This window comes from Fistularia commersonii, chromosome 30 (genome assembly GCF_037954325.1).
Source record: "Fistularia commersonii isolate RoL2024-O1a breed Wild chromosome 30, RoL_Fcom_v1.0, whole genome shotgun sequence".
Classification (NCBI taxonomy): domain Eukaryota; kingdom Metazoa; phylum Chordata; class Actinopteri; order Syngnathiformes; family Fistulariidae; genus Fistularia; species Fistularia commersonii.
In genome coordinates, this window is record NC_141313.1 from 5,171,250 (window position 1) to 5,192,659 (window position 21,410).

The following is a 21,410-nucleotide window of genomic DNA, read 5'->3' on the forward strand; positions in this document are numbered from 1 at the left end:
AAAAAGTCATTCAAAATGGCAATCCACAAATTAAGACATACCTTTTTCTTCAACAAGAACATACAGTTGCCACATTTGTGACTCATATATCACATTTGTGATATACGACATCCTCATTCCATAATGAGAACTGTATTGCAAATATGTTATCATAAATTGAAATTTTATTCACGATTGGATGTGTTACATTCCTCTGTTGGACTTTCAAACCCCAGATAACTTTGTAGAGAAAAGCACTTAAAAGCATTCACATTGCAGTTTTATTATTTACATTTGCATTTGAACTATATACACACAGTACATGCTAATACACCATAAAAGCAACAAGTAAGTTTGAAACAGCTTAGCCTCTAGTCAAGTGTTGACATTACTTTGGATTTTCCTGCCATCATTCGGAGGAAAGCGAAATGGCAGAACGAACAAAACGCTAAAGTTAGAGAGCAGCCGTGGCAACCGATGCAAGCCTTTCCATCTGCAAAGTAGAACGTAAAGCTGCATGAAATCAGATCAAGAGAAAGGTCCAGACAAAAAGTTTAGCCAGTTGGACAAATTCTGGGTTAATTGACTCTGTGCGATCTCACATACTATACAAATGACCCTCGGAAGAATACATCCCCTTTCTGGAATCTTTGCTTGCTTGTAATGTCCCTATTGAGAATGTGAATTTAATGTTAAACTGTTAAAATTTGTGGGAGCATGTCAACGTTTTATTTCCCTGGTGATAGTGGAAAACATTGCCGTTCTAAGTTAGTGCTACACTAAGAACTTCCAAAGTTGATAGTTTCACCCACGGCAAAAAAAAAAAAGAAAAAGGTTTTATAGGAAAAAAAGATTCACATGGGTGGAATTAGACTTCAAATATAGCAGCCCAGTGACTAAATACATGACGTTCACATTCTCCATAGAAAGACAAGAAATGGATGCCTTTCTTTGCTCATGCTGCAGAGGGCGAGAGACCCTCCCCTTTACTTTTAAAAGAGGAAGCCAAAGTTTTCAGGGTGTGGGAGAGGTTTGATAAGTTTGAAGACTCCAGATATTTTGACTTTTTTCCAAATACGTGACCTTCTGACTGGTTGAGAGAGGAAAATCATTATGTGGGTTACTTGATCTCAGACTATGTGATCACATAAATTGCTAATGTTCAAACAATTAACCAGTGTTTTGAAATTGTCTGAAACACTAGATATGGTTGTTCTATTTGTTTTTCATGTGAGAAAAGGACGTCCCCAGATCCTCCTAACAGCCTGGAAGGTGCTGCAGTCATACTGGAAGTATTCATAAAACTGTACAGTGTTGTCATCAAAAAACCTAAATCTACCGTCCTGCACTCACACACACATGCAAACAGACACACAGTTGCCTTGCTTCCACTCTAAACTGAACCTGAGATTTGCAGTTACCTGCAAGGTAGTTGTACATCAGCAGCAGGATACCCAATAAAAACCAGAGTTCGGCTGAGAGTGGAGAGGAGACCCGACTTAAAACCTCATGATGGACAGGTGGGCCGGGACATATCAGATTTACATGGTAAGATCTGAAAAGCCATCCAATCTCTCTAGCAACATAGCCATCAATCTGAACAGTTGCAAGAAAATAACCTAGGTAGAAGCGAATGAAATAAAGAACCAAAATTGAGAATATAAAAAAAAAAACTGATTTTTCTTGCTCAAAAAAGAATGATAATTGAAAATGTTCACTGTCACATGACTTAATTTCAAAATAAGCCTATCATACAATATCAGAACAAGACCATATTTGGTGTATATTGAGTTATAGCCCAAATTTTTATTCTCACTATAGAAAGCAGTGTCTAAAATTCAGTTGAAATTTGCAGCAGCTGCAAAGAAAATGAGTGCAAACAAATGTAATGAAATTGCTGGAAGCTTACATAAGGGTCTCAGCAGGTACTGACCAGGAGAAAAAGGAGTAATCTGTCCAGACCTCCATTATCTCTTAATGGGATGCAGCCATATACAACCTGCAGCTCCAACATGCACCGGAGTAAAATCTGTTTCATGATCATGACCACTCATTATCCTTTTTTTAAAACAAACACAGACTAAAACCGGTGATGTATGTTCTCCTAGCAGCGTTAGAAATCTCATTAAGGCACACATGAAACACTGGTGGTATTTGATCCTATAACTGTGCTCTGCAGCCTGTTACATGACACTTTACATACAGTACATTATGATGAGAGGGATTTTTTTTTTTAGTGCAAGCAAGTCATGAGTACCTCAACATTAGCCTTTCAAAATAAAGCTGCCCATTATGTAAGGCTGTGTACTCGAGGGGGAAGGGGTTGATTTGCACACACTGCAGATGGTGCAGCGATGAAAAGCTGGTCGTCCAGGAGGTCACCCGGGACATCACACCAGTCATTTTGACAGCTCTTACGTCCTGCAGTTGAGGGCTTCAGAGGCTGCTGTGGCTCAGCGTTCCTCCACCTGTCTCCTCCGTGTTTCCCAACGAAACAGCATCATCAGGCCTGGAGGGAATTAATATGACAACCTGTTTCTTGTCTGTGGGTTAACATCTTAAGTGAGTTGTGAGGAAGAAAGGAGGTGTGCATTTTATAGGGCTGAGCAACAAATAGGAGAAAAGGTTCTTCGGGATATCTGCTTCGATTTGGAAAATCACATAATGAATTCTCCTTCAATAAACTTCTACAAAGAATCATTCATCCCACTTTTTAAATAGATAACATTAATAATTGGACTCTTAAGACTTCTCTTGACATTTTTAATTTCTTGTGGTTTTATAATTTAGAGTTTTGTGGGTTTGTTGCCTGTCTTAAAGTAATGTGTGCAAACTTTTAAGCGGACCAACTGCTAAATCATGCTTATATCTTCTTGAGGTTTGAAGACTTTTACGAAGAAACTCTCACTTTTGTATATATAAAAAAATATATATATATATATAAACAGCCTTACTCTCGGTGTTTGTGTTGTGTCGTCCATTAGGCTCTGCCTCAGTAGGCCTGTCACCACCTCCAGCTCCTGCTCAGCCTCCTGAACATTGGGGTCCAGCTGGAGAACCTCCTGCAGGTCACTGCTGGCTGACAGATAGTCCTGCCAGAGTAGCAGGTTCAGTAGAGATAAAGAAAAAAAGAAATCATAAGCCATCCTTCTTGTTGAAAGATAAATGAGCTCTATGACGAGGCATGTCAAGCACCTGCAGACCCTTGTGAGCCAGGGCACGTCTGTAGAAGGCCTTCTTATTGCTGGCTTCCAGCTGCAATGCGGAGTCACAGTCTTGTTTGGCTTCTGCAAAGCGGTTCAGCTTCAGGAAGCAAATAGCTCTGGAGGCAGACAAAGAGGCCACCAATCAATTCCTGTCAGCCGGCAAACTTCTAATGCCAATAGAGCTGAGGAGCTCCACTAGTGCTACTTCTGATGAAGACTACTAAATTCATATGTATAGAGCGGAATTCTCAAGTTATTAAACTATTGCAGTGGTACTGGCAAGCCTGAAAACCATCGATTGGACTCTGACAAGTCTGGTTAAGACCCAAAGGTTCTGCCCAATATTTGATTTGTTTGGTTGCATGTCCTAAAGATGACTCTTATTTCCTTTTTTTAAAAAAAAATTAACATAACAGGGTGGCAAAGTCCAATTCCGAGTGTGGCCTGTCTGCATGGGGTTTGCACATTCTCCCCGGGTCCAAGTATATGAATATAAGAGCGATATAACCAAGACAAAGACAGGCATAACAAGGGATACTGGGATAAGATTAAATCTCTCAAACTGAACAGTTGTCCGTGACAACATGGTGACACAATGTTACTGCGATCCACAAAGTTCAATGTAACACATAAAAGTGGCAAGGACACAATGATTTCCCCTTCTAAAGGCTCAGTAGACTATTTTCTTTGAAAATACTGAAAGCAGCAGAAAAAAAGAAAAAAAAAAGACTGTTCTATCTAGATATTTGACCACCAGTCACAAAAACCAGCTACTGAAAAACTCCATGCAGGTCACTTTTACAGCTAAGCTTGCAACATAAACTGATCTCAATGACCCGTTTGTTTTGTCTTATTGAGCAACTCTGAGGCCAAGCAATCAAAAAAAAAACAAAAAAAAAAAAAAAACAAACAAGGACCTGGCTGGATCTCAGGGGGGTTCCGGGCTCGAGGCAACTTTAAATGCCAAACTCGTGAGCAGTCAGCAGACCGGGGATACAGTCCGCTGCCAAACTCTAAAGTGTACCCCCACCCAAACAACCACCAGAAGCACTAAACAAATCAAGCAGAACGACAGGCAAGTTCTCTGATGACAGGATTGCCACCAGCTGAGGAGTTCACGCAGCCAAAATGCTTTCACTTACCCACATCTAACAGTAAAATCTCTGGAGTCAAGTCAAAAAATTCCAAAAAGGTCCTTCGAGAGAGCTATAATTAAATATACCAGGGGACTTGTAAGCTGACAGTTTACAAAAAAAAAAGCTTTAGATTCTAAATTGTTTATTGTCCTGTCAGGCAGTAAATGTCAGTCTGATCGTCTGATGGTGCGTCACAAATAATTTCCTAAGAATTAGATGAAAAATAGATACATTTAATATGTGGCTCATTTGATAATTAGCAGTCAAAGTCTATTACATTAGGATAGATAATTAAGATAGACATATTAGTGCATGTGATAACATCTGTAGGTCTCATCCACCTTTATATATTATTTTCCCTTCACTTATTATTGCTAATAGTTTGCATGCATTCTTCATTTGTTTATGCTGTGTGACACACTGCAGTCTAAAAAAAATCATTTTTCTTATTTATTATGTTTGTTGCTAATGTTGTTACTGCTCTTGTTTCAGGCCATGAAGCCTGAACTAAGGTAAATCATACATATACAAACACACACAAACATTTATATACATACATATATATATGAATAAATATCACAAATTAGAACCACTAATAGATCTTTTTAAGAGTCTGACCAAACCACTGTCAAGAATAAGATAGGTGTAAATAAATAGCTGAATGTGTGCTGAAGTTGTTTACCTGTTTGTGTAGAGCGCACATTCATCAGGTTTTAAGGTCAGACAGTCATTGTATTTATCCAGCGCCCCCAAGAATTGGCCTCTTTTGACCAGATCGTTGCCTTCTTGTTTCAATAAGGTATACCGGGCCTCTTTCCTCCTAGCTGATGGCAGAAAAAGGAAAGGACTAAGCATAGCAAGTGACAGAGAAAAATATCTTTCAGTGTTGTTGGTTACATCTACAAAATCCCGTTACATGAGCACTCAAATGTCTTATTGCACTGTATTCTATTCACTGCTCTATTGCAATGTTCATATTCATATTTATAATCATATTTATAACAATGTTTACACTCAAAGTCGGAATTTCACTGTACAGGGAAACAGGTCTCTACACTGTACAGGACTGTCTCAGAAAATTAGAATATTGTGATTAAGTTCTTTATCTTCTGTAATGCAATTAAAAACACAAAAATTACTTTTTCATGATATTCTAAAATTTTGATATAGGATTTTTGAGTTTTCTTACGATGTAAGCCATAATCAGCAATATTAAAATAAAAGGCTTGCAATATTTCGATCGATTTGTAATGAATCCCGAATGTATAACTTTTTTTTTTTTTTGTAATTGCCTTACAGAAGATAAAGAATTTTATCACAATATTCTAATTTTATGAGACAGTCCTGTACATGTGACAATAAACTCTTTCAATCTTGAATCTAAAATGTTGGAGAATTTCACTTCCTTAAGAGCACAGGTGAGGCTGGACGGCAGACCAACAGCGTTGGTTTATGTGTAACATGCACACTTTTCCGGGATCGATAAATTCACTGTTTGTCAACAACTGAATGGGCCAGCTGTTGGCGCATCTAACAAATATTGAGAAGATGTAGCACCTCTGAATGTAGCACCTCTGAATGACAAAGGCATCTTTTCTCCCTGTTACGATCACAAATACATGCTTTTACTGCAGCACCTCATTTATAACAGCCATCTGCTCATTCTCTGACTTTTTAAGATGGTTCTAATGGGTCCTGAATCAGACCGCATAATAGAGCACCCAGGGCCCCATCAATGTCCTTTTGTTTTTATATAGCCTTATTGCCTATTAATGCATTATATGTGGATGTGACGGTGTGGTGTTTTTTGCCATTGAATTTGGATTTTGAGCTGGTTTATAAACTATTTCAGTTTTTCCATGCTGATCTGACCTGATGACAGCACCAGTAGGGCAAGAAATGTTTTAATACAGTCAAATACTCAAGTGTATACAGATGTGTTAAACCACTCACCATTGTGGTTGTAATGCATGCTTTTAAACATTAATTCCTAGATTTATATCTACATTGTTATGAGTCAGATTGAATATATTGTCATTTTTTTTCCTTCTTACTATGAGGTTTGGTTTCAAGTCATCTGGTTGGTTTTGTGTCCCCACATCTACAACTGGGTCACAATGTGAGGGAAAGACATTGCTGTGAAAACTCTGCAGGGACCTGCTGGTTACAGGTCCCTACTGGGGTCTTGGTGGTTATTTTTAACTTAGGGGATGTTCTGACTAATACCATACAGTCGGGTGTGTCGAAATCAACTTCTGCTTTAATAATCAGCTTCCACAGCTGCCATTGCAATGTTGAAAGAAGGGTAAACACTGGGGCATCAATGTAAGTATGTCTCAGTTTGTGTCAACTGTTACACCTGCGGTGACCGTGCAATGACGTGTCAACAAGACCGCTGTGAAAACGGAGGATACCCACCTGATGTCATTGCAGGGTCACCCTTGCATTTCATTACTTATTAAGGAGATTTCTATCACGAGATGCAACCGTCTACGTAAAATCTGTCTCAGCGGTTGTAGGTGATGTCATTCATGTCATTCTGTTGAATATTTTCTGTGTATCATAATACTGATCATTACAATTATTTTTTCGCTGTTATCAACCAATGTGATATTCTAAGATAATGCTTCTATGTCACTGTGCTACTATTGATCCAATAACCTATCTGATTTAAATTCTCCTGAGCGCATTCAAATAGAGCTATTCATCTACAGGTGTGTAGCTACAGTGCTGCATACCTGTTTTTTTTTGTGTGGATTTTTAATATGACACAAGTGGAGCCTCCAAGTCTGACGGAAACTTGACCAGGATTTTCCATTACAGCAGCACTACAGTATGTGGATAGCCTTCCCCACTGAATAATTGATGGTTAACCCAGACACACACACACAGTAGCAGAAGTTCCTTCACTTTACACACAGAATCTCTCAGTTGACTGACTACCTCTGCTGCACATCGTTCTATAATTCAAGAACTTAAGTCAAACTTCAGCCACAAACAAATTATATAATGTGACATATGGATAAACCACATGGTTTCAAGCAGGAAGAAAGTCTTCGCATCCACGCGAGAGAATTTTGTGCCATTTTTTTAGGAAACTACCCCCGGGACTCATCGCTTGACCCACATCTGTGTTTATGCTGAACAATGTGACACAAGAAATAGACAGCGAGTGTTCACAAATCTGAGGAAATGATGTAACAGACCTTCTTCCTGCGCTGCCCTAGCAGCTCTGGCCTGGGCCACCTCGGCACTGACGGGCTTCTCCCTGTGCTGCTGCTGGACGGACAGAGGGACGGCAGGTATTTCTGGAAGCTTTTCTCTCCATTCTGGCCCATCCTGCTCAATAAGCATCTTTGTAATTCTTCAGAAGACACAAAGAGAGAAAAATGTCAGTGTCTGGGCTACCGGCCCGTCCCCAAGAGGAAAGGAAAATTAGATAAAGTGAAACAAGTTAGTCGTGTTTGAATTTGCAGATACATTTTTAATGGATGTATTTCTATTTTGCCCTCTGTTTTTGTGTTACGGTTTTCAGAGACCGTAACACACATGCAGGACCCACATGCAGACACAGGACTCCACACAAAGACAGTTTGGGTTCAAAACAGAAAGTTTACTTCGACCAATGAACAGGAACAAGCAGACTGGGTATGGGGACGCAGGGCGGATATACCCAGATGGGGAAGGGGGACGCAGGACATGGCTGTCCAGGTAGGACAGGAGCAGGCAGACCAGATAGGGCGGTCGCAGGGCAGGAGCAGGTCACTAGGCAGAAGGCGCTTGCATATACCGATGAAGGAGGGGCCCGATTGGGGACGGATAGAAGGCACTAGGATTTGCTGGTGGGGGGAGAGGCCCGGTTGGGCCAGGCAAGAGGTGCTGTGGTACACAGGATGAGGGAGGATACCTGATCAGGAGCAGGCAGAGGGACGCTTGGCAAGAACCGGAAGCCTGGTTGGTAGCGGGCGGCTAGACAGAAGGCACTAGCATTCACCAACCAGGGAGGCGGCAGTCTGGCAGGATGCGCAGGTGTACACTGCCAGGGGAAGTTGCTGCCCAGCAAGGGGAAGTCGCAAAGGGGGAAGACCGAGGGAAAAGCTCTGGTTTTTAAGCTCACACTGCTGGGAGCGAAGTCCAGCCGTGCACTCCCAATCTAACACCAATTGGCAGCAGGTGCGCACTCTATGAGTGCGCACCTGCTGCAGAGCCAACCCTGACATTCAGGGTAATCTAAGACTCATATAATCAGATTTTATCCAGCTTCAGAAATTCCTCCTCTTAGCCATAACTGTCGAGTACTAAATCTCAAGGCTGGCATGACGATTTTTGCAAATTTGAAAGAATCTCTCACTTAAATACTTTATTCATTTATAGAAAAGTTAAAGAAAATGTAAAGCAAATTATTTAAAAAAACATGAACAGATTTTTAGAATGAAGTAAATAAAAATGAAATGATTTATATTTTTTGACAGACTTCATTTCAAAATCACAGGATTCTTCATTTTATCCATGGGTTAAAGCTGACCTGTGGACGCTGTCGTGGGCCGCCTGCACCCCAGTGTCTATCTGCAGGACAGTTTTGTAATCCACGTAGGCTTTCCTGTAGCGCTCCAGTGACTCATAGGCCATAGCTCTGCGCAGCAGGGGCTTCAAGGAAAAGGGCTGCAGCTCCAAGGCCCTAAGAGGATCAGCAATTACAGACAGAGGATCAAACCCTTAACACCTGGCCACTGTGTGTTCACCGGGGCTGATCTGTCGCTTTCCATTCACACGAATCCAACCATTGTATTGTGAGTTGAAAATGACAACAATCACATACTTGCTGCAGTCCTGGATGCAGTCTGAGCTATTGCCATCCTTCAGGTAACACGCAGCTCTGTTGGAGTAGAGAATACAAAGGTCCTCTGGGCTGTCAATGCCTGTTGGCAAACAAAAACGCAGTCGTGATTGATCACTGGAGCCTTTTTTACCTGACAGGCATAGCAACATGGTTGCGCTACATAATCAAGGCTGAGCAATATACCAATACACGTCATATCATATTGTGATATCTTTTTTTAAAGGCATGAATTATCCTACACCCGGCCACGGCATAGTTTACTTTTGGAATGAGGCAAAAGCTTAAATGAGAATTCACCTGAAAACAACAACAAAAAAAAAAAAAAAATTAAAAATACATTGTAAAAAAGTGAAAAATAAGTAGACACTTTCATCTCTATGGATATAAAAATAAAAGCGATTGGAGTAGTGTGATAATGAGCTTATTTCTATATTTCCCAGCTCTTCTTCATAACAAAAACAGTTTTGTTAGAACAGAGACTGAGGCCTCAGGCTTCAGTGCACAGAGAAATAAAAAGCAAAGCAGCAGTGCAATTTAAAGCAATTAGCTTCGACTATCCGGAGATGCTGAGGGTAGAAGCATAGATAGATGAGATATCAGTCTCTCGGGCCATTTTCTCATCTGAGCTCTATTGCACTTTGACAACCACTGGCAGAGCATCTGTCAGTACATGGAGCTCCAAGCAACTTTCTGCTTCAATACTGAGCTTAATTTTCGAAGCCAGTCTCTGCGACAGGAAACCCTCTAACTCCGGCCACTTCTAACAGTATTTATTTCTTTAAAACTCGATCTTGATATTCAGTCCCGCCTGAAACCCTGAAACACGATTCATTCTGCATTGCAAAACTGATGCGGTTCATACTTGAACCAAATGTTTGTGCAATTTCCGGCCAAACATTCACCAAGTTACATAGACCTAACCTGCTTTATCTTCAACAAAATGTAAAGTCCAAACTTCTGAGTCTGATGTGGTCTACTGTTGGTTATTGCCCAGCCACACATGGCTCTATAATTGGTGTAGAGACAAATGCAATGCTACTTGCTTGTCTGAGGTTATGTCAGCTGTCAGCAGCAGAGAACTGGTTCCTGTATCTTTTTTTTATACAATTCATAAATGAAAACCCATAAACATTTGATCAAGATGGCTTGGCAGAAGGATGATATTGTGAAGCAGAGTGAGCATTGGCCTTACACTTCCATAGCTAACAGAATTCTCAGTACAAACCAGTGGATGAAACTGGTACTGAATGATGCCAGCAACATCCATCCTGGCTCTTTTTGCTATTTATGTCAGTGATCCACAGCAGCACCTGTCATTTCTTGATGATGAATATTCACCTAAAGTCAAATTACCATTCTTGCTTGGAGGATGCTAAAACTGATATGTTATTCCTCCTCTTGAGTACATTAAATTTAAATCAATCAATAGTGCATGTGGTTTGCCTTAAAAGTGACAGTTCTGGGAAGAAAAAAAGCTTCTGTCGGGGAAATTGCCATCTCAGTTGCTTTGGTATGAAATGTTGTTCATCAGCCTTAGAGATAATCATCTATCAGTGATTGAAATACTAAAAAAATGTGCTGAAATTTGAGATTATTTGGTAACTTGCTTTGTAGCAGATGGAAGATGAGCTGAATTGAGCTGAATAGTCTTTTCACAGTAAGGCTATTGCTGTTAAGTCATATTGATAGTTATGTTTAATTCTTAGCGACTATTAATTGCATATATTTTGCAGATAATAAAGCTAGCACTTTTAGTCTTGAGCCTCAAATTTCTGCTGTAACTCCTGTTTAACTAAACCATGTTTTTGATTGATAAAATAACGACTAATCCCAACCTTACTCTTTCTGAAATCATATAAAAAACAAATTGCAACAAAGATTAGTTTCCTTACCAGAGTTTCTGTCAATGAAAGTTAAAAAGGATCAGATAACATTGTCCCCACCTGCTTCAGTGCAGCCATCGATAGCCTGGCTGTATTTCTCCAAAGCATCACCAAACTGCCCATGTTTGAAGAGTTGGTTGCCCTCATTTTTAAGCCGGGCCAGGTGCGGAGGAAGGGCCCCTGCAGGGGCATCCAGGTAACTTGTATCCACTGCAGGGCTGTCTTGCCTCACCGGTTCCTCAGAAGGGCTCCTCTGAGTCCCGTTGGCCACCTTCCTCTCTGAAGCTCTCTGGGAGTGGGGCTTTTGCTTGCAATCTCCATCTCGGGTTCTCGTTCTGCTTCCAGCAGAGGTGTGATCTGGTCTAGCTCCCCCTCTGCTGCTGCTGGTGGGGGGTTTCTCCTGTGTGTTCCCCATCGCTGCACTCCCTCTGCAGTATGTCCTCACCCTTCCTCCCTCCCAGCCTCCCCTACTCTAAGAGCCGCAGCTCCATCTGTGCCTGACTGGGGATTTCTGCTGGACACACCCCCGGATGAGATGTAAGATCGTACGTCATTAAGAGGAGGGGGTGGGGGTGCAACACCGATGCAGTGCTGCAGTAGGAAAGCTCTGATGGGAGAGCCTGGGCTTCAGTGAAAAGCCTCTGGTGGCTCTACTGAGGTGGAGCAAAGGACACAACACAGAAAAATGAAACAAATCAATACAATACAGATGGATGACATCAAGTAATGTCTGATATAAAAATGTATGTTAATATCATTGTTCCAGCGTGTATGAGGAAATGTGCATGAGTGTATTTATGTGAGGTCCACTGAACCCAAATTAACATAAATGAAAATATTGCCGACTTAAATTTGTTTTGACTGAACTCCAAGACCTTGTTCCAAGTTATGCGGTGAAACTACTTTTACTAGTATTTGCTCATCACACCGTCCTCAAACCTAGTAAGATGATCTTCTATTCAACTTGTTGCAGGAAAAGAATTAATTCACTGTGAAAATGATCAAATGAAAAAGAATAAACAATAAAGAAGATATTGTGTTTGCATAATTAAAATACTATAAAAAGGTTTGAAAAACACAAGCAAACATAATATATCACAGAATGCAGGCTAAAAATGAATTGACATTTAAAACATTGATTAAAAAAATCTGTAAATATTACAATTTAATGCTATCTAAAGACATTGCATGAAAACACTTGTACCATACTTTGAAAATATTTTAACAAATAAACATATTTTTACTTTTATACTGTTTTTTAGCTGTTCATTGATACATTGTCATGTGAATAATCCTTTGTTACCTGAAATAAAATATATAAAAATAACAAATTACTTGTTTGTTTATTTGTTGTTGTGTTTTTTGTTTGTTTGTTTTTTAATCGAGTTTTATAATTCGATTCATCTGGTACACAGTGGATTTCTTTCACTGACAAAGATCTTGAGAACCAACCATAGACCAACTGAAAAAGAATGACTGAAAACATTTAAATTCTCAAAAAATAACTGAATTGTCTCATATAACATACAGTATTACTTGTATTTGTAATCTGGCATTGACAAAGGAAGGTTAAAAAAATTGAACAGCAAGGAATATGAAAAACACCCTTTAATGAAATAAAAATACCCATCCAGGCAATGAAAAAATAATATTAGAAGTTTAGATTTTGGCAACCGTTTACATGGTTGCAACACTACAAAGTAGAACATGACAAAAGTATTGCAAAGGCCACCTCCCTCATTTTCATCGGGCATCAAACACAACCACTGGAAAACAGAAGTCAAGGAAGTGATCATTCATTCATTTATTTAATAACATAATTTAGCATATTCAACTTAAAATGTAAGAAGGCAAGTAAGTAAGCCAAGTTAATTCTATCCATCTGGAATCTGTCAGGAAAGTCAACTCATTAAATTCAAAGTTTTCATTGTAAAGGTTTGACAATATTACCATAAACCAAGCGAAACCCTTTGACAAAAAAAAATGAAACCTTAATTTTCATTGGCAATTAAAAGGATACATCTCTTTGTCCTCTTCTTGTACATGATCCTGTAGCCGCACTCTCTGCATCGGATGGGATCACGGGCCTTAATTTCATTTTCAGTGTGACATTCTGCAAGTAAAAACACACACAACAGGAAATTATACGGGGCCACAATGCATTATACCATATTAAATGCATCCCTGAATTTGCTTCAATACAAGAAACGTTTAATCAGTCAAGTGTGTGAGGAGGGGGGGCAAATAATGATACGCTTATAAACACGGGCTAACAAGTAATTAAACTTGGAAAGAGAAATAGTGCTACAGTACATAGAAGATCTGGGAACGGTACAAGATGCCGCAATAAAATGTGAAGTGAAGTTACCTCCGCATATATAGATCATTGGCTGCTGCTTGGGCGGTTGCAAATCTTTCTGTAAATCCATTTTTGATGCTAAAGGAGAGAAGACACTTTACGAATGTATCATTGCAATACGCTAGTACAGACCCAGAACAGAGCACCCATGGGATTAGATTAGCTTTAATTAGCTTTAGCCAACAGAAGATGAGTTCTATATATTTAAAAATACATTATGGGTGACGTATGAGTGGAATAAACGAACAATGGGAGGAAACTCACTGGGTTTAAGAGCTACAGCAGCGGTTGATTTCTATTTTCATCTCACGCTTCTTCCTATGCACATGCGTAGAGGCACAAGTGGCGGACCTCACAGTAACATGTCTCATGATTGGTCAGAAGACACTGGTTTACATTCATTCGGATCAAACTATCTGCAATGACTTTGAAAGCATCACATGATTTTGAAATTCATGGACGTCATTTTGTCACTGAAGATTATTTTATTTCAGACTGTATTTGTGATGATTATGCATTATTTACAAGTATTATATTTACTTTTACACTGCATTCCAAGCCACGAGGGGGCGCATTAGGGAAGCTGTATCTATTGCAAACCATGCATCACCTGACGAAGACCCAGCTGGCCCTCCAGTCGTTTTTGACAACAACGACTCAGTCGACAATGTTCACACTGTGACGATCGGCCAAAATTGCCAAATATTAAACTGTATCCGTTTTGTTATATGACATTACAAATCATGGAGCCATCTGCGCCTAAAAGGTATGTGTCCCTTTGGCTGCTGCAAACGAGTCTGTAAGCTGTTAACTAGCTAGACTGGCTAACGTAAGTGGTAGCTGTCGCTCTGCTAGCTGATGTTGCTAACGTTAGTTAGCTCTGCTGGTCTTCTCTTGAACCCTTTCAGCAGTCAAGATTCGTAAATTACCCGCTACTAAAATTGCAAGTTAATGGTGACATTAGTATATTCTACATGCATGATGCTTAATTTTTGAATGGTACCCTGTAAATTTCATTGGAACTTGTGGTGTAAATCAGTGTTAAACCCGGTATCATGTGAGAAAGACCTAAAAATGATTTAGCTTCGTTACATGTGACACCATGCTATATCATCCTGTCTGGCAAATTAGCAGTGCCTTGGTCTAAATTTCAGCCATGTGTTGGCGAATGATCATTGTAGCAGGACAAAATTTTGACTTTCTAAGCTTTTTTCCATTTCTATTTTACGTGTTGTTTTTCTAGTTTTAAATATGGGCAGTGTGAAAGATAACAATAATGAGCTCATTCGAAAATTTTGAAAGCTCTGTGAAGAATTTGCTTGCTGTAATGAACACAAACATTTAAGGCCAAGTATCAAGCCATTTTTTAAATTAATATTTGACTTATATATTTAATGTTGTTCTGCTAAAATTGATACTTTTATATATTTTTGACTTTTATATTTAATCTCCTATGTAATGGGAAACACTCTTTCTTTTAATTTATTCTCAATGTGACAATATTTGTCTTAAGTTGCACCATTATGCTGAGTCTGTAACTTGATTTCTTACAGCAAACTGAAAAAGCTGAGTGAAGACAGTTTGACCAAACAACCAGAGGAAGTGTTTGATGTTCTAGAGAAACTCGGTGAAGGGTATGAGTTTTCTTTCCCTCTTCATGGTTTACTTCTTCATGAAGTGAGCAGACTGCTTGTGGCGGCAAACATTTTCATCTGTATTTGAGAGAGATTAAACACGACAGCCTTCAGTTTGGAATTATGTCTTTTTGGTTGTTTTTAATTTAGGTCTTATGGAAGCGTGTTCAAGGCAATTCACAAGGAATCCGGACAGGTTGTGGCCATCAAACAGGTTCCTGTGGAGTCTGATCTCCAAGAGATCATCAAGGAGATTTCCATCATGCAGCAGTGTGACAGGTTAGAGGGGAACTTATACCGTACACTGTATTTTCAGTGCATGAATACTATCTAGCCAAGCCTTGTTTTGTTTTTACCTTCTAATTCACATTACCTTCAGATATTTGATATTTTTTTATTAATAAGCTCCCTCTGTTTTCCATTTCCTTTAAGTCCTTATGTGGTAAAGTACTATGGCAGCTACTTCAAGAACACAGACCTGTGGATTGTCATGGAATATTGTGGAGCTGGCTCTGTCTCAGATATCATCAGACTGCGCAACAAAACAGTGGGTATTTCTGTTGGTTTAGATTTTGTATGATCAGTCCAATACCATTGTTGTTTGCCTCTACAGTGGATTATAATCAGACTAGATAACATATCTTTCAGTTTTTACCTTTTACTGATCTATTGGTTTGGTACATACACACACTGGTGACAGTCAGACAGTTCCTTCAAATGTAGAACTCAAGGGTTACTGCTTTTGTCAAATTTAAATTTGCTTAAAAGGATAATCAGCTGATTATGTTTGTAACATTACAGGTTATCTTCCTTTCCTTTGGTCCCTTCTTCCTAAATCTGTGTGATATATATTACCCGAGAAGGAATTTGTGGAAAGGATTCTGTCCTAATTCTGTGTCTATGCATCCCCTCACCCACCCCTCAGCTAACAGAGGATGAGATCGCCACCATCCTAAAGTCAACACTAAAGGGTCTTGAATACCTTCACTTCATGAGGAAGATTCATAGGGACATCAAGGCCGGAAACATCCTTCTCAACACCGAGGGTCATGCCAAGCTTGCAGACTTTGGAGTAGCAGGACAGCTAACGGTAATGGAGCTAATTATTAGAAGGAAAGGATTAGGGTAGCAAGACACCATGGAAATTATGACTGTCAGAAGTTTAATACCTGTTTCCATTTTCACCTTAATGTGATTTTTAGTGGTCTGGTGAATCTATGATATCATGTGGAAGCTCAGTTCAAAATGATAACATATTAATTTTCTGTTCAGGACACCATGGCCAAGAGAAACACAGTGATCGGTACTCCCTTCTGGATGGCTCCAGAGGTGATCCAGGAGATTGGCTACAACTGCGTGGCTGACATCTGGTCTCTCGGTATTACATCAATAGAGATGGCAGAGGGGAAGCCACCTTATGCTGACATTCATCCCATGAGGGTGAGTTAAAAAATTACTTTGCTAAAGCACTGACTTGCCAAAGGTTACTACATAATAATTGAGCAACCGCTCCTGAATAAAACTCTGCAGAGATTGGGTGTAACAAGGCACAGAAGCAGCAATACAATATTAATATTAATATTATATCTGAAGCTAAAGAAAAGATCAGAATATGGAATTACATAAAATTGTAACCCTCAGAATGCAAGAGGTTGCAGTGGGTTTCTCCTGTTTACTTCACTGACTATCTGTTGATCTCAGATTTTTCAGGTTTTAATTAAAAGGTAAAAACTAATTAGATCTTTTTTCTACCTGAAATTAGGATATTGTAACCTGTGAGGAACAAACACATGTATCCAAAGTGGTACATGAATATAAAGGAAGTAATGAGAATTCTGTAGACCTTAGTTTGGTTTCCTTCTCTGTTCAACAAAAAAAGAGCTTCGTGAGCTTAATGAAGGCAATCGTGCCTGTCCGTAAATCACTTGATGTCTCAAGCTTTCAAGTTTCCTGTATTCTGTTATCTGACAGGCTATCTTCATGATTCCTACCAACCCTCCTCCAACATTCAGAAAGCCAGAGCTTTGGTCTGACGACTTCACAGACTTTGTTAAGAAGTGCTTGGTCAAGAATCCAGAGCAGAGAGCGACCGCCACACAGCTCCTACAGGTAATGGCGAAAGATGAAGAAACACATGGAGTCAAGCCTGAAATCAAAGACACATATGTGGACAAAATTTGAAGTTGTTGCAAACGTTACCATGCATTTCCAGCATCCATTCATCAGTCAGGCCAAGCCAGTCTCAATCCTGAGAGACTTGATAACGGAGGCCATGGAGATGAAGGCAAAGAGGCAACAGGAACAGCAGAGAGAGCTGGAGGAAGAGGATGACAATTCTGTATGTATGCAAAGAGAGCTATCTTGTCATTGTTGCATGCTGCTTCATGGCTAAGTGTCACATGTCCTGCAGGAGGAGGAAACAGAGGTGGACTCTCACACAATGGTTAAGTCCGGCTCAGAGGGCGCAGGCACAATGCGGGCCACCAGCACCATGAGTGATGGGGCGCAGACCATGATAGAACATGGCAGCACCATGCTAGAGTCAGATCTGGGCACTATGGTGATTAACAGTGATGATGAAGAGGAAGAAGAGGATCAAGGGTCCATGAGGAGTGAGTACATACATTTTAATGTAGGTCTGAGAGGCAGAGGGATCATGCATTAACATTTCAAGCATATCTGTATGTTTGTATCTGGTCATGGTTAAGAAATACAAAAGCATCCCATTGAAGTCATTTTTGTGAATCATGGTTTAGCAAAAAGCCCCTTTTTCTCAATTATCCCTAGGGCATGCAACCCCCCAGCAGGCCATTCGCCCGTCCTTCATGGACTATTTTGACAAGCAGGACTCCAACAAGGCGGCCCAGCAGCAAGAGAACTACAACCACAACCAGCCTCAGGAGCAGCCAGGCTACCATCTCCAGTCCAAGAACATCTTTCCTGATAACTGGAAGGTACCGCAGGATGGAGACTTTGACTTTGTGAGTAAAATCCTCCAAAAGTGGTTTACACTTTTTTGTGTATCTATAGCACAATTTGCGCTCTGATTCAGCGTGATTCATGTTTAGAAATTCCCAACTGTTCCATCCGATAGCTATGAAAATGACACATCCTTTTTCCATTTCTGTGTGTTATCACCCAGTTGAAAAACCTGGATTTTGAGGAACTGCAGATGCGCCTGAGTGCCTTGGATCCCATGATGGAGCGAGAGATAGAGGAGCTCAGGCAGCGCTACACCGCCAAGCGGCAACCCATCCTGGATGCTATGGATGCCAAGAAGCGGCGGCAGCAGAACTTCTGAAATCTCCTCCCTCCCTGGTGGCCTCTGGTCTGGGTTTCCCAAAGTCAACAGTGCTGCAAAACTCATGTCCATTTGAGTCAAAAGGGCTAAGCAACAATCTTGCTCTCGATGGTAGCCCATCAGTGCCCTCAGACTGCAGGAAGGAACAGTTGGATTTGGTGGTTTTCTGTGAAATTTTATGGTTCTCTGCCTGGTTTGACTTCCATTTTTGGCTCCTTGACTCCACATACACAAACTCATCAGTTTTTTTTTTTTTGTTCCCCCCCCCTCAGTGTTCTCTTTTGTTTTTACAGTTCCTGTTTCCACTCGTGGTGCTGCAAGAACCAAGTCTTGGCAGTCAATTCCCCTTTCATGTCATGCAGATAAGCCTTCAGAAACCACCAGATGGTTATAAAGAAGAATCTCTTCGAGGAAATCCAGGCCAAGTGGCCATCAGCTCACTTTGCTTTCTCAAACTTTTTGCATTCAATGTATATATGATACAGAAATTAGTTTGGAAATACATGCAACAAAAGCTGTGGAGGTTTTATCCATGACCAAAGACAATCAAGGTAATGTTGACTAAGTTGAGAATGCCTTAAGAATAATTGAAACCTGGCTTTTGTAATGAAGAAGAAGCAATATTGTAGTTATTGTGTGGTTCATCTATGTCCTCACTTGGAGGCAAGATGGACAGAAGAAAACTGCAAATGTGTCCCAGAAAGAACCGAAGTTATTCAGATGGCAAAGAAATTATTGTGCATGTTTTAATTGTTTGTGGACCAGATAGTTCAGAACTTATTACAATAGTGTCTATTATAATTCATTTAATCAGATTTGTCTTCAGTAATGCAATTCCAGAACACCATGTAGATCGGGTGCTCTGTGTATATCATCAGACTGTTTGCATCCTAGTGCCTGAAAAACACTGGCCTCAGCTCTGCATCCCTTCTGTAACCTGGGCCGCTGGCACAGCTTGAACTGAAACTTCAGGGGGCTCACAAAAAAATTTCCAAGGTATTTTAAGATAAATGATGCATCTTTATCTTATTCTTAAGCAAAAATGAGCTGTTTCATTGGAATCAGGCCTCTCACATGCATTATAATTGAAACCATTAAGATTTATTCTGAGATCTTTTTCTCCCCTCAATCTCATTTTTTTAAACTAACATCATAAAGGTATTTCTATAAATAAATATTATTTTTTTCTCTCAGTATTTATTTTCGGCTACTGACCCCTGGAGATCATTGAGCCCCCGCTGAGTCAATACAAACTGCGCCTGCGAATACCCTTGACTGGATTTTGAATTAATTCCAAAGAAAGAGTTGTTGGTTCGTGCAAAGCTCATTCAAGCTAAACATTCCTAAACTTAGTTGTAGTCTTTACATATCTTGTGCATCTGTTATAATCTTTAATCTTTTATCTTCTGATTGTTTCTCCCCAATTGGAGATTGAACTTTAAGACAGGAAGGTCGGGTGATTGCACTTCAGAGCATTAGTTGCCTTTTAAACTCTATTTTGGCTGTAAACACATAAAGGTTAGTGACACTGCATCAAACACAACTCTGTCTGAATTTCAAAGTTTGTGTTTCCAAATAAGAATTTGTATTTTCCAAACCTGCTAGTTCCTGCACAGCTAGCATTTCTGCTTCAGCAATGGTGAGCGTGAATGTTTGTTTTGACGAGGTGCGATAAATGAAGGATTTTGTTTGTGCAAAATGGTCCAGGGTAAAGTGCCAGGCGTTTTTAAGTTCTGCGCAAGGTGATCAATGGCGACAGTGCTGTTGTGGAGAAAGTTTCTAACCATTTGTCTACACATCTAGTTGAGAAAAAAAAAACCCTAGCAGCTTAAAGTAGGATGTTTAGATTTCTGCTTCTGATGACCCTTTGAATGAATTTCTTACTCTACAAGCATGTACTTCTGCAGGTTGTTGTTACATATGAATGTCAATATGCAAACCTACAAGGACGGATCAGCACCCAAACACAAACTGCATATAACTTTTTACACTCTGGTGATCATCCACAGGTCTGTTACTCTATAAAATCTGTCGTCTGATGTGAGAGAGCTGTCTTTTAAGTCCCTAGTGCAACTTTCAATCAGTGCTTTTCCAGTTTCTGACTGATCATGTTTCTCTGTGAATGAAGTGAATGCATATCATGATTTAACTGTCACTCTTCATTTTCTATGTACTTAAATCTGCAGACGATATGCATTCAGTTTATTTATTTAATGTTAATGTGTCTTTTTTTGTCTCTGGTTTAAATATAAGAGCTAACATGACTGTTAATATATTTTGTCATCTTGTCTACTACATATGGCTTTATTTTCTGTTCGTTTTAGTCTATGCATGTTTATAATTATGTTGGCTTTTTAGTGAAATGCCATCATCGTATCTGCACAGATGAGTGTACTGTTGATATAATATGGAGGCTGGATTTTGTAGCTTTTACCAGAAAATATTTTGTTCAGTAAAAGCCTCAATATTGTTGAATCTGCCATATTATGTATAGTTATCTGATATCACATTTTGATATATGGCTATATGATTTCATTTATTTCACTGTTTCCATATACAGTCAATGGTGTCTTCTAAAAGGTGACTTGAGGGTGTAGAGTGGAATGTAAACATTGATGTTTGAACCAGTTAATTTATTACGTTTTGTTTGTAATACCTTATACCTTTTTGAAACCAACAATAAAAATTACTTTAAGTTAACCATAAAAACGGAGATATATATATGCATATATTTAAATCTGCTTATGTCATGACTAGCCTTAAAGTGTCCACTTTAAATTCAGCAGAATTACACAGCCGAGCTGCGAGACACCTGTTATACCGTAAGTATTGTTCTATCACCGCTTGTTGCCTGTTTTGGCGGACATAACGGTGTGTATTTGGGAGAAGTTTGCCCTCACTTTACTACTACTCATAGTTTCTTCCTAAGTGTTGAAAGCCTTTGTCTTTAAGTCAGTTGTGTGACTTATCGTATTCGATATCTAGTTTATCAATTTAAATTATCATTATTTCATTGGCGAGGAGTTATTTTCCCGACCGCGCCTTGCTAATAATTGAATTGAGCCAAATTCC

The 21,410-nt window shown here is 39.6% G+C and overlaps 3 protein-coding genes across 3 annotated transcripts; 1 reads left to right on the top strand and 2 right to left on the bottom strand.

The window, feature by feature from the left end:
• Nucleotides 1-150: 150 nt before the first annotated feature.
• On the bottom strand, nt 151-12,490 carry spag1a (sperm associated antigen 1a). Its single transcript, XM_086178175.1, has 8 exons — nt 11,105-12,490; nt 9,141-9,240; nt 8,847-8,999; nt 7,528-7,685; nt 5,004-5,145; nt 3,175-3,301; nt 2,934-3,071; nt 151-2,488 (listed from the first exon to the last, which is right to left on the bottom strand). Exons 1-8 carry the CDS (start codon nt 11,457-11,459, stop codon nt 2,483-2,485), a joined length of 1,179 nt encoding a protein of 392 aa, XP_086034301.1. The 5' UTR covers nt 11,460-12,490; the 3' UTR covers nt 151-2,482.
• Nucleotides 12,491-12,637: 147 nt separating this feature from the next.
• polr2k (RNA polymerase II, I and III subunit K) lies at nt 12,638-13,750 on the bottom strand. Its single transcript, XM_086178176.1, has 4 exons — nt 13,668-13,750; nt 13,413-13,481; nt 13,065-13,157; nt 12,638-12,810 (listed from the first exon to the last, which is right to left on the bottom strand). Exons 2-4 carry the CDS (start codon nt 13,471-13,473, stop codon nt 12,788-12,790), a joined length of 177 nt encoding a protein of 58 aa, XP_086034302.1. The 5' UTR covers nt 13,474-13,481; nt 13,668-13,750; the 3' UTR covers nt 12,638-12,787.
• Nucleotides 13,751-14,029: 279 nt separating this feature from the next.
• Nucleotides 14,030-21,047, top strand: stk3 (serine/threonine kinase 3 (STE20 homolog, yeast)). Its single transcript, XM_086178035.1, has 11 exons — nt 14,030-14,169; nt 14,957-15,037; nt 15,188-15,316; nt 15,470-15,584; nt 15,963-16,127; nt 16,310-16,477; nt 17,009-17,146; nt 17,250-17,375; nt 17,448-17,649; nt 17,825-18,018; nt 18,180-21,047. The coding sequence occupies exons 1-11, from the start codon at nt 14,132-14,134 to the stop codon at nt 18,336-18,338; spliced, it is 1,515 nt and encodes a 504-aa protein (XP_086034161.1). The 5' UTR covers nt 14,030-14,131; the 3' UTR covers nt 18,339-21,047.
• Nucleotides 21,048-21,410: the final 363 nt, after the last annotated feature.